The 13,477-nt window shown below is 34.6% G+C and overlaps 1 protein-coding gene across 1 annotated transcript; it reads left to right on the top strand.

Moving 5' to 3' along the window:
- Window positions 1-1,710: 1,710 nt before the first annotated feature.
- Window positions 1,711-4,823, top strand: PABPC5 (poly(A) binding protein, cytoplasmic 5). Its single transcript, XM_005861511.2, has 2 exons — window positions 1,711-1,921; window positions 2,462-4,823. Exon 2 carries the CDS (start codon window positions 2,598-2,600, stop codon window positions 3,744-3,746), a length of 1,149 nt encoding a protein of 382 aa, XP_005861573.1. The 5' UTR covers window positions 1,711-1,921; window positions 2,462-2,597; the 3' UTR covers window positions 3,747-4,823.
- The last annotated feature ends 8,654 nt before the right edge of the window (window positions 4,824-13,477 follow it).

Genomic DNA, 13,477 nt, shown 5'->3' with positions numbered 1-13,477 from the left:
ATTTGGTTCAGTAAGAATACTGTGGGAATTATTCTATTGTATTTGTGTTGTTTTATAATATAGCATTTTCAGTAAAGTAGGATTTTTAAATGAGAAAAATAAAAATGCTCAAAAGCTAATTTAAAAGTCTAGTTTTAATTCAGCTTATCAGGAAAGATATTTATAAAATTATGTTCAAAATACAATAAGCAGAGATTCGCAAGTGTTTCTATATGTCATTGTGGTCATATTGTAAGACTAGTTTTTATCAGTCTATCTTCATAATATTTTGTTTGTATTTGCCTTTTCTCAAATATTTTCCATGGCCTAGGTAAGCAAGAACCCAATTAAAAGAGCTAAATTTGCACTGGCTGGGTTGCTCAGTTGGTTGGACTGTTCTCCCAAGCACCGGTAGGTGGTCGGTTGGATTTCCTGTCAGGGCACATACCTAGGTTTTGGGTTCCGGGTGCCTACAGGAGGCAACCAATTGATGTTTCTCCCTCACATATGTTTCTCTCTCTCTCTCTCTCTCTCTCTCTCTCTCTCTCTCCCTCCCTCCCTCTCTCTCAAATCAATAAAAACATATCCTCAGGGGAGGATTAAAAAAAGAGCTCAATTAAGAAAAACACTAAATATTTGAGTAAATAATGAGAGTAAATTATCATCTTCAGTTAATAATAGAGTCTAACAGAAAATCTAAAATATATAAAATGAAGCAGCACATGAATTTAGCCTGTTATTCTAAGAATTTCTTCTTAAGACCATGCCCTTTTGGGTGATGTCCTTCTCTTGCATTCTTCCCCCACCGCACCCCAGAATCTTTTCTAGCCTAATAGTACTTACATATGTGAATGGGCTGCATGAGTTGTGTGTTATAGACATTGCGATTTTCCCAAAACATGGCAACATTCCTCTCCAAAACAGTTTCTCAGACACTCTAAAAAGATCTTGGGAAACCTCTGAGTTGATTCCTATCTTACAGCATTATTCCCTGCAATGGCTTAAAGTTGACAACTCATGTTGAAATTAGTAATTAATTATGTAATGTGCCTATATTTTTATGTGTTTGCTTCATCTGTGAACATTAATTATATATTTCATATTGATTCTGCAGCTTTTTATCTCTAACTAAGATTTTATAATTTGTGCTTATGGAAGCAGCATATCTTTAACATTTTTTGGCACTAAGTACCATTAAAGCCATTTTATGGCTTTCCAATAATTAAAACCTTTGTATTGCTGGAGCAGTGAAAAGAACACTGCCTACTACCTGGGGATAATGCTACCATTATGCTGGAGTTTAATGGAGTAAGGATAAAGGCCAAACACAACATGGCCCTGTGTTTTATTCGACTCTGTGATCATTTAGCACTGGACGGGTGGCCAGTACAGCTGTCAATCCTGACTTCCCAATGCACTTAGGAAAAGTATGCAACCTATATCCTATTTCCTAAACAGAAATAATTTAGGGAATTCGTTTTTTTTTTTTTTTAAATTATTATAGTTCTTTCCACTTACGTCATCACCTCCTCTGATTTTTGGATTAGCAGCCTAAATATAATATTTTAAAATAATAAATATATGAAATTCCAAAAATAAGAAATCCAAAAACCATTTTAATTTCTTCTTTTCTTTTTCTCTTTCTTTACAATGTTAACACAGAGAAGTGGGAAGTTACTTAGCAGGGTTCCGGGTTTTCTCGAGCCCCGCCCAACCACAGCTACAGGCTTTTAGTCCCTGGGTCGGTCTGTCCTGAGAAAGCAATCTCTGTCCATGGGTCCGTGCTCTGCCCGCCCGCCACGCATCTGCCCTTCTCTTCTGACTCCGCCCCACATCTGTCCGGAACCGCCTTGCGTCTGAGCTGACCCAGTGCGCTTCTGCCAGTCAGTCCCTCCGGACCTGCCGCAAGTCTCAGACTGCCGAAACCACCGCGCGTCACTCGGTCCGTACCCAGTGGGCATCTTGGGTATCTGGGCGGTCCCGGTCCTCCGCGCGTGTCTGTCTGTCTGTCTTTCTGTCTGATCCGCCGCCTGCAGCCTGCCGGCCGGCCCAGAGCACCAAGTACCCAGTCTGCCCTTTCGCTGACGCTGAGTGTGTGTAGCGGCCTTAGTTAGCTGCGAGCCTGCCTGAGACTGGCCAGGCAGCCCCCGGGCGGAGGAATACACATTCGGCCCCTGCTCTTGTTGATGTAATTTTAAGCCAACAGGAGCTCGAGGCCTATATTTATGCAGAAAACAGGTTGCGAGGCCTGGATCTGCAATGCTAGATGTGGGGAGCCACCCAGCTGCTTGATGATTTCTTATAATTTAACAGGGAAAGGGAAATCTTTTCCTACCGCTGGCTTTTGAAACTGATTTTAAATCTGAAAGGGTGGAAACTGTATGTCCCTTAGGTAGAACAGACTCCTTACTGGGATGCCTTTTTGTCTGATGCGTTTGTTCTGAGCCCGCTGACCAGGTGTTTCTGAACTTCATTTTCTCAGCCTCAACAGTGTTACTGAGTCTGCTTTTAGCTTCCTTCGCCTTGGCTTTTTCTGTTCGTGAACAGCTGCTTGGCCCATAGCTTAGAGAAAGCAGACTTTTCTCTCCTAAGAGAGCCTCCTCCCTGTGCTCAGAGAGATGGGGAGTGGGGAGCCTAATCCTGCTGGCAAGAAAAAGAAGTACCTCAAGGCTGCCCTGTATGTGGGTGACTTGGACCCAGATGTCACCGAGGACATGCTTTATAAAAAGTTCAGGCCTGCTGGCCCTCTGCGCTTCACCAGAATCTGCCGTGACCCAGAGACCCGCAGCCCTCTGGGCTATGGCTATGTTAACTTCCGCTTTCCTGCAGATGCTGAGTGGGCCCTGAACACCATGAATTTTGATCTGATTAATGGCAAACCATTCCGCCTCATGTGGTCTCAGCCAGACGACCGCTTAAGAAAGTCTGGAGTTGGAAATATATTCATCAAAAACCTGGACAAATCCATAGACAACAGGGCTCTTTTTTATTTGTTTTCTGCTTTTGGGAACATTCTCTCTTGCAAAGTTGTATGCGATGACAACGGCTCTAAGGGTTATGCCTATGTGCACTTTGACAGCCTGGCAGCTGCCAATAGAGCCATCTGGCACATGAATGGTGTGCGGCTCAACAACCGCCAGGTGTATGTTGGCCGATTCAAATTTCCAGAAGAGCGGGCAGCTGAAGTTAGGACCAGGGATAGAGCAACTTTCACCAATGTTTTCGTTAAAAACTTTGGCGATGAAGTAGATGATGAAAAACTGAAGGAAATTTTCAGTGAATATGGGCCAACCGAGAGTGTTAAGGTAATAAGAGATGCCAGTGGGAAATCTAAAGGCTTTGGATTTGTAAGATATGAGACACACGAGGCTGCTCAGAAGGCTGTGCTAGACCTGCACGGAAAGTCCATCGATGGGAAAGCCCTATATGTAGGGCGAGCACAGAAGAAAATTGAACGTCTGGCTGAATTAAGGCGAAGATTTGAAAGGCTGAAAGTCAAAGAAAAAAGTCGGCCTCCGGGGGTGCCTGTCTATATTAAGAACTTGGATGAGACCATCGATGATGAAAAACTAAGGGAGGAATTTTCTTCCTTTGGATCAATTAGCCGAGCCAAAGTGATGGTGGAAGTGGGGCAAGGCAAAGGGTTTGGTGTAGTCTGTTTCTCCTCTTTTGAAGAGGCTACCAAAGCAGTGGGTGAGATGAATGGTCGCATGGTGGGCTCCAAACCGCTGCATGTGACCCTGGGCCAAGCCAGGCGCAGGTGGTGAGAATAAGAATGTTCAATTTGTTTCAGCCTTAAGCTGGTGCCTACTTAGTTTGGGCTACTTTGTGATAAAAGGTTATTTTATGCCAATTCACAGGTTTTTTTTAAGTGAGTATTTTCTTTTTTTAAAAAAAAGTGAGACTAGAAAATCTTGTTCATTTTAGTGAAGAACATAATTTCTAATTGTAAAACTGTCATTTTGTACTAATTTTTGATGTAATATTCTTAGGATTATGGAGAATAAAGTTTACTTCTCCACACATTTGTTTTCCTAAATGAGTCGAGGTGAAGTAACTGAGTATATTTTCTTCCTATTTCAATACTACTACTAAATTTGATTTCTTCTATGAAAATATTCTCAAAATGCTCCGTACTTCTGATTCTATCACAGTACAAACTTCTAATTTGCTTTTTGACAAATCAATAGCACAGGGGGAAATGTATGTGGTCCAGTTATCATTTGTGCATAATTTGACTTTAAATTATTAATTAATATGAATATTCTTTGAAAAAGATTTGAGCTTTTTTCTTTCCTTTATTTATATTATTTTCATTTTAAAATATATTTTGGGCATACCACAAACTGAATAGTGACTGTGACTAAGTGTTGGGAGTTTTTTTTATTAACTTCATACTCAGAGAAATAAGCATATTGGTGTTTTTATCAATCAGTACCTTAGGAAATTAATACTTTAGGCATTAATTTTTTAAATTATTAGTTTCATCTTAAAAACCTTTCCTGAAAAATTTGAAATTTGACAACAATCTAAAGAGCATTCTTGCTATTCACTTTTCTAAATTCCTTTGTATGTATACTTGAATAATGTTAAATTAACAAGAAAGATGAATAACTGCATTGAATTGCCTTTAGATAAGTTTAAGATTTTAACTTCATCTCTTATTGTCAATATAAAAGGTAAATAATCCGTATAATGATATTGAAAAACTACTTTGAAAAACATGTATTAAACTTGTCATTCTCTTGTAATTATTTAATATATCCATGTGAAAATATTCACAGATGTTTCAAATGAAGGAAAAAGTTGTTACTCCTGATTAAATCATATGCCTTCATCTATCATATGAGAGCTATGCACTATGTTTCTCTTTCGGTCTTGTTGCTTGAAAGTTGTTACAGAATGTTCTATTCTTTGTTACAGTTACAGTATTTATCCTGTAATTTCTAGGTTATACATTTTCTGCATTTCACTAGCTATTCCCTCTTCTTCCCATCCATCTACCTTCCATCCATATTACACTTACTTTTCTATTTTCTTTGAACTTCCTTTCTCTTAATATATGCTAGTTGAAATCCATTTTGAAAGTATATAAATAAATACCTAATTTATGTAAATGTTAAATAATAACTTTTAAAAATATGATTCATTCATACCACAGATCCAGCCATAAGATGTTTTGTTTCTATTCTCAGTCGTTTTTTATTTCTCTGCATAAAAACCTTTGTTTTCATACATAATTCAATATAAATATATAATTTATTAACACTTTTGTTAGCAATTTGCCCACAAAATAATGAGGATAAGCTGTTTCTATATAATTATCTATAAATTATATATATTCATTATCAAATATTTTCAAGTGGAAATCACTTTTTAAAATTGTAAACATAATACATGCTAATTGTAAAATAATGTACACAATGCAAAAATTTATAAAGAAGTAAAATTCCCATAGTTCAGAGGTGACCACTATTAATATTTTCAGTATGTGCATTTCCTGCCATGTCTTTTTTTCCTATTTATACATACACTGTGTTATAAGCAAAAAAGAAAACATATTACATGTACCGTTACACGCTTTGTTAAATTTTTAAGCATAATTATCTTTTCATGTTAATAAATATTGATCTGTATCATCATTTTAGTTACTGCTTAGTATTCCATTATGTGGATGTACTAAAACTTATCTAAGTAGTTCATTATTGAATATAATTCATATGCTTTTCAATGTATTCTACATTTGTAAACAATGCTGTGAAGACCATCCTTGCTTAAAAATATTTTTGAGTTACATGAGCTTGAAAAAATATCAATAGCATGTAAAAGCTTAAATCTAGAAAAATAAAAATGCACATCATATTGATATATGTATCATAATTTTGAAAAACATTCAAGTATAGTCTTCATTTAAATTGACAAAAAGAAACTAAAATAATGGTATATAATTTTTCATAGTTTATGAGCCTAGTTGCTCTATATAATTGTAATCAGAATTTATGAAAATGATGCAACTCCAAATATAATTTAAAATATTTACAGTGGTGATGACTTACCATATGTACTCTCTATTCCTCTTTCCCCATTACCAGTTTTTATTTCAATTTATAGACCTGAAGTCTTATTGTTAATCTAAAACATTTATAAATATTTTGATTCAATATAAATCACTAAAATTTCTAGAAAGTAAAAAATCTTCAAGTATTAGCATTTAATACATTTTGGGAAATTAATATTCAAATTATTGCTATTTTCTAAAAGTTAGCCAGTATAAAGAAAAGGAGTAATTAAAACATACTTAGTTACAGATAAAATATTCATGTTAGGACCCTGTAGACCAGTGGTTCTCAACCTTGGCTGCACAATTAGAATCACCTGGGAATCTTTTTAAAATCCTGATTTCTGGGCCTCATCCTCCGGAAATTCTGTTTCTTTGTTATGGGGTGAGGCCACAACATTAGTAACAAAGTAACAGGATTTCCGGAGGATGAGGCCCAGAAATCAGGATTTTAAAAAGATTCCCAGGTGATTCTAATGTGCAGCCAAGGTTGAGAACCACTGCTGTAGACAATCAAAAGAACTCTGTAAATTCAGTTGGTGAAAAGAGGGGAGAAATATAAAGGAAAGACAATCTCTATTTGAGCAGAAACACCTGGGAAGCTTTTCAAACTTGTAATTTTTATTTTTAGCTACATTTAATGTAATCCTAATAATTAAGGCTTCTAGAGGGGAGCAAACTACTGAAAAGCTTAAGTCAATGACAAAGCATTAAAAGTAGGTTATTGTTCATTTCCCAGACAAAGTAATTAGTAAAAATTAGTAAAACTATACTATCAATGATCAACGTAAGAATGGACTATTCAATACAAGGTTGTTTTTTATTGTTTGTTTGCTTTTTGTTTATCATCCTTTTTTTATTTTACTTTTTTTTCTTTTGAAAACAATCACTTATACAAATTTCAAATGTGCCCACGGAGAAGAAAATTAAAAACATTGCTTTCTTATTAAAGCCATCATATTAAATGTTATTTAGGGGAGGTTTTTCTGTCCAGGGAGTATCATAATACTGGTGCCTTTCAGATTCTATTTATGATTAAGGGGAGAAAAATGTCACATGTGTAAGGGATATTTTTAGCCCAGTGAGAAAAAGTAAGAATACTTATTTTTAAAGGAATATTTAGGAATGGAGTGAGTACCATCTTACCTATAAATAAATGGCCTAATTGAAGGGAATAGTTAGAAATGTATTAACAAATGACTGCATATAGATGATACAAATGTCCCCAGCACCATGACAATATCTGGAATATAGTTAGCATTCTATGATTACTTGTTGAGTAAATGAATTAATAATCTAGCGACCATATCTTTCCATTTGCTTGTTTTCCAATTCTCTTCTCAGTATTTGATGAGAAATGAGTTATTAAAGAACAAGCCATTTTTATTAAATCTCATCCTATGAAGAAGTAATTGAAAAGTGAATGGGTACACAAATTGTTGCATCTAACATAGTGTTACTGGTGACATAGACTCATGCTTATACTGTTAAAGTATTATCAATGCTTTCACATTTTTCATATTCTTTTTATTTCATTAAACACTTGATTAATGGGCCTGTTTTAGACACAGCTTCTAACAATTTACATCAATAAAAATCTATTTGTAGAGTAACTTTTAAAAATAAACTAATGGGATGTTGCTTCAAGATCAAGACTACTCCACAAGATTTTGATCCTACATTGAACCAAGTGATCACAGTAATCCCTGATACTTGTGCATGTGAAATGAATCACATATATCAGGGTTTATTTACAAATGGTTCCTTGGAGCCTCAAGAGAATTAATGTATCTCATTTGACTCCAGGGGATCATGGTTAATAGCTTGAAGTAATCTAGTTACCACTGGAAATCTAAGAGAAAGGCCTGCTAACTTAAACGTACAAATATTGAGAATCGATTTCCTATGGAATTTTAAAAATGAACGCCAAGTACTCCAAGTACTTTCACCCTCATAAGCCAATCAATTTTAAAAGTTCTCCCACTTGGCATAAAAAGGTACCAGAGTTCTCACTAAATCTTGAGAGAGAGAGTACAAGAAAAAGGTTGAGTGTTGATACTGTATTCCATGAGTCTCGATCATCAGAGTAAATTAGTTTCTTTGTTTTACAACTAATAGTAAGTGAAACACCAGATGTTGGTAACTTTTGAATAAAAAATAAACCTTCTATTATATAGGATAAATAATTTTACATCTTTTTGAGATTGAATTCAAACTTTCAAAAGGGTAAATTATGCTTTTGAGAAATCAAGGGCTTTTTAAATTAACATTTGGGGCATTTAAAAAGTAACTTTAAGCTAATTTAAACTGAATGACAAACAACTCTTTTTTTAAGTCACCTCTCTGAGAATTTAGGGCAGAATGAATCCCTTAATAGAACAAATATATAGAGGAATGTTTAAGCTTTTCTTTTTCAGTGATTGAGGAAGTCCAAAAATATATTTGTAATAGGTTTTCTTGCACAAAAAATATATTCTACATTAACGTCCTTAAATAAAGGAGCAAATATTTTACTTTTTTGTGATGAAATGCAACTTTATTACATTTGTGGTAATGAAGGTAACAAAGCAATGCAAGTCAAGAGGAAGAATGTCTTTCCTTGTTCATTAGAGAATTTTGAAAAATCAGGGTATTTGTGAACTAGCTCAAGAATAATTCAAAGAAAGAGTGTAGAGAAATAAAGAGTAATTTAAATGTTATAAATGTAATTTAATACTGTGAAGACAGTAAAATTCTGCCTTGTTCAATATCTACTTTAAGGTAAAGTAGATATCTAACAAATTAATGAATAGTTTTCATTAACTTTGTATGGTTATTCTTTTTTTAAATATATTTTATTGATTTTTTACAGAGAGGAAGGGAGAGGGATAGAGAGTTAGAAACATCGATGAGAGACAAACATCAACCAGCTGCCTCCTGCACACTCCCTACTGGGGATGTGCCCACAACCAAGGTACATGCCCTTGACCGGAATTGAACCTGGGACCTTTCAGTCCTCAGGCCGACGCTCTATCCACTGAGCCAAACCGGTTAGGGCTGTATGGTTATTCTTAACTGATTTGACTAATACAGTAATACTAAACCTCAGGAATATTTAATTTGTAAGTGAATTTCTAAATTAATTATTGGTGCTAATTTGCTCTTCTCTACTTTTTATCTCCATGACCTAATCTCAACTCCATTCCTACAGAACACTCAAGTTTATTTAAGGTATTTCTGATTTATGTAGTTTTTCTAAACATCATCTCAAAATTTCCTGTTAGATGTGCATGTATATGATATTGTATCATTTTGTTGAGATAAAGTTTCAGGACGTGCATGTTCAGTCAAAGTAGATGGTGGGAAATGTCTACTGCTTATATATGGATGAATGTATCTAGCTGAAGATACTCTTTTTCAAAATGTGAATATCAGAGTGATGCCAATTAAACCAACAACAAATCTATGGGGTCTGCTTGGAATTGTGGTTTCATAATGTATACATGGGCTGGTGCATCTGGATTCCAAAGACTGGGTAGACTATATATATTATAGAAATATATATTGCTAATGTGGGACAAATTTTGAGATATGAAAGCAACATTTCAAGAATAACAAGAGATAATGCTAAGAGAAACTGCACAACTTTTCTGAAGTGGCAACATAAGCAATAAAAATGATCTCTACGCAGCCTTTAGTTGTTTCAATGGAGACATACAAAAAATGTGAACTCTTTCATGCAAAGAGTAAAACTATGCAGAAGATATAATTTTTGAAACTTCTATTATATTTTGATGTAAGTAAAACAAACTGAAAGAATGGAAAACAAGAACGAACTAAATATGCTTCTTACTTTAGTCTCCAAAAGAGTTTTACCTCAGGCAGAATGATTTTCTTAAACCACTGGGCAATTTTCACTATTTTTTATCTTTATGTTGTGAGAGATGTATACATGTAATTATTTTAAAGCTCAAAGACAAATATAGTATAATTATAGGTGATATTTAAACCAGAATACAGTGAGACAACCTTTCATCAACAGCAAGTTTTGTCATCCAGATTATTTAAGCTGTATTTCTCATACAAGTAATTACTTGCTTGACATTTTATCTCTAAAATCTGAGCCAAGAATTTAAGGCTGTGAGAATTGTGTCTTAATTGATATTGGATCATATATTTTTAGTATATTGATTAATAGAACAGTTTATCTTGCTTAATGTGCAAAGCCTATCTATCAAGTTTATGGATGAAATTGAAAATGTTCTTAAATATTTGAAATATGAAATCTGTCCCTAAAAAAAAACAAAATTAAGGCTCATTGAATTACTAAGAATAGCATATTAAATGATTGCACTCAGTATTAAGAATTTATCAGTAAAAGAGAGTGGGATTTCAGATAAATTGAATACACTTATTTTGAAATGCAAAAAAAAAAAAGAATGAATACTAGTTAATGCACTGTCACCCCCAAAAAAAGAACTCCCACAAAAATACGTAAAAGTAGGTTTTTGAAACATAAGGGTGAAAGAAGTCATGGAAATCGTTCACACCTTTTAGGGAGGAGTGCTACATTTCTCTGGTGCACCATCAGTATAGGCCCAAAAGAACAAAGAGAATGTAGAGAAGGTGGAGAAAAGAGGAAGGATTTGGCCTTTAGGACTATGAACTTGCAGCACACCATGGGAACTTCATTAAGAAGAATCAGGCTTAGGCTGTTTCCAAATCTTAGCTATGGTGGTACATCTACACTATGCTGCAATGAAAAACGAAGGAATTCTTGCCATTTGCAACAGCATGGATGAAACTGGAGAGCATTATGCTAAGTGAAATAAGCCAGTCAGAGAAAGATAAATACCACATGATGTCACTCATTTATGGAATATAATGAACAACATAAACTGATGAACAAAAACAGATCCAGAGACAGAGAAGCATCGATCAGACCGTCAAACCTCAGAGGGATGGTAGGGGAGGATGGGGGTAAGGGGGAGAGATCAACCAAAGGACTTATATGCATGCATATAAGCCTAACAAATGGATACAGACAACAGGGGGGTGAGGACATGAGTCGGGGGTAATGGGGGGATAAGGACACATATGTAACACCTTAATCAATAAAAAAAAAATTAAAAAAGAAGACCTCAGCCTAAAAAAAAAAAGAAGAAGAAGAATCAGTCTTTGCCAAGCCATTGTGGCTCAGTGGTTGAGCCTTGACCTATGAACCAGGAGGTCGAAGTTCAATTCCCAGTCTGGGCACATGCCTGGGTTGTAGGCTCAATCCCCATTAGGAGGCATGCAGGAGACAGCCGATCAATGATTCTCTCTCATCATTGATGTTTCTCTCTCTCTTACTCTCTGAAATCAATTAAAAATATATTTTAAAAAGACTCAACATTGAAACAAAAAATATGGTCTTTGCAGAAAATCACTGAACAGAGCAGTGATACATGAATTGGTATTATTGGGGGGAGTGGGGGCAGAGAAGAATCAGGCTTTATTGCTTAAAGTTGTTTCAGAAGATAAATTATTTTTCTTTCTTAATTTCACATATACAACCTGAAAGTTTTAGGACTCCTTGGAATTCTTATTAAGGTCTTCCAGCCATAGTTTCTAAATTAACAACAATGGTTCTAAAATGTGCTATAATGTTTTAAATTCCAAGCTCCCTATGTTTTGTAGATTTTTACTCAGATGTCTCAACATTTTCTCTTTCTAAGGTGTATTGGGAAATTTCTAAATTTACTATGACACAAATGGTAGATTATCCCTATCAAAAATTCAAAGTTTGCACGAGGATGAGGATAGGAGACTACTAATTCTAGTGAAGTTGAAATCTTGTATTTATAGGGAAATTGGATGGATGGATGGATGGATGGATGGATGGATGGATATGTACATGTCTACATATATATACACAATAAAAAATAAAGAGAGAATACATGGAAGATAAGAACAACTGAATGGAAACCAGGAATAATGATATATCTCATAACATTGGGTTTAAATTAAGAACCACAGACCTCCTAGACAAAAACAATGCTTTGATTCTCAAGCAAGGCTCTGTTCCAAGTAAAAGGTGTTTGTGCAAATGATGACAGGTAGAAAGAGCTGTAAGCAATTGATTCAGGTGAGATATTTATAATGAACTGATATTTACCAGCATTCTGGTGTGAAGTACTTATTGGCCCACATGGAGTTAAAAGGCAGTATTGAAGCTTGCTCAGTGTGAATAGTTGGCATTCTGTCTCTCTCAAAATGTGGTCCAGAGTGTATCAGAATCACCTGGGGAGTTTGTTAAAATTAAGATTCCTATGACTATCCCTTGGCTTGCTGAATTAAAATTAGTGAACCAGTGGTGAGATTGAGTGAACAACAGAAATCTATGGTTTTCTCATATTCTGCAGATTATTCTTATGCAAACATAAAGATCTAGAACAGAAGTCAGTAAGCTTTTTCTGTAAAGGACAAGATAATTATTTTAACATTTGTGGGACAAGAGATAACATTAAGGATATTATTCAGGTACATACATAACAAGAAAAAAACAAATAGCCACACGTTCCAAAATTCAGAAAATTCAAAATGTGGTAATGACAATGATAATAAGAGAGCCTCTTTTTTTGTAATACAATTCTAACAAGAAGAATTTGGGGGTGTTACATTTCACTTAATTAGGGTTCAGTTGGTTTCCTCAATCATCAAATAAATTGAAAATACATTCATCTTCAAAAACCTTTTTTAGATTGCAGTTCATACAAAACCAATTAGCAGCCCTGATTTGGCCTGCAAGTTGGAGTTTTCCAACCACTGATCTAGAAATACTGATCTAGAGACTGGACTAGAAAGTATTTTCCAAAGTTAGCTTTCTAGGATAAGTAATAATAATAATAATAATAAACACTTATTAACTGATATCATTCAAAATATAACTGAAATAAAGTTAAAAAAGTACAACAGACATTATAGCAATCAAAGCATAAAAGTAGTAGAACACAATAAAATGACTGCTTCTAAATTTCTGGATGGGGGAAATTTTCTAGACAAATGCTAGATTTCAGTTTCTAAAATTATCAGATTATTAAAAAAAGTTCCTATTTTAGTGAGAAAAATGTTATATACAGACACACTGTAAATATGTATATACGGTATGAATGTGTATGTGTATTAAGACTGTACAGTTAATGAAACCATTGAGTGAATAATTTATTGGTTATAAAATTATAGGTGATTTTGTCTTATTCTATTTTATTATTTATATTTTCTAAATAGTGAAACGTAGGGTTCTGGGTGCAGATTATTTTGTGGGTCCTTGTCCAATGAAGTTGAAAAATAAATTCGCAGACTAAAGGGTTCTTTAATAAAAATGTGGAAATTTATTGTAAACATATACAAACTCTTCTTGGGAGGGGTCCTCAAAAAGAAAAGTCTCTCTCTCTCTCTCTCTCTCTCTCTCTCGTCTCT

This window comes from Myotis brandtii, unplaced genomic scaffold (assembly GCF_000412655.1).
Source record: "Myotis brandtii unplaced genomic scaffold, ASM41265v1 scaffold1525, whole genome shotgun sequence".
Lineage (NCBI taxonomy): Eukaryota > Metazoa > Chordata > Mammalia > Chiroptera > Vespertilionidae > Myotis > Myotis brandtii.
This window is presented reverse-complemented; position numbering and strand designations above follow the sequence as displayed.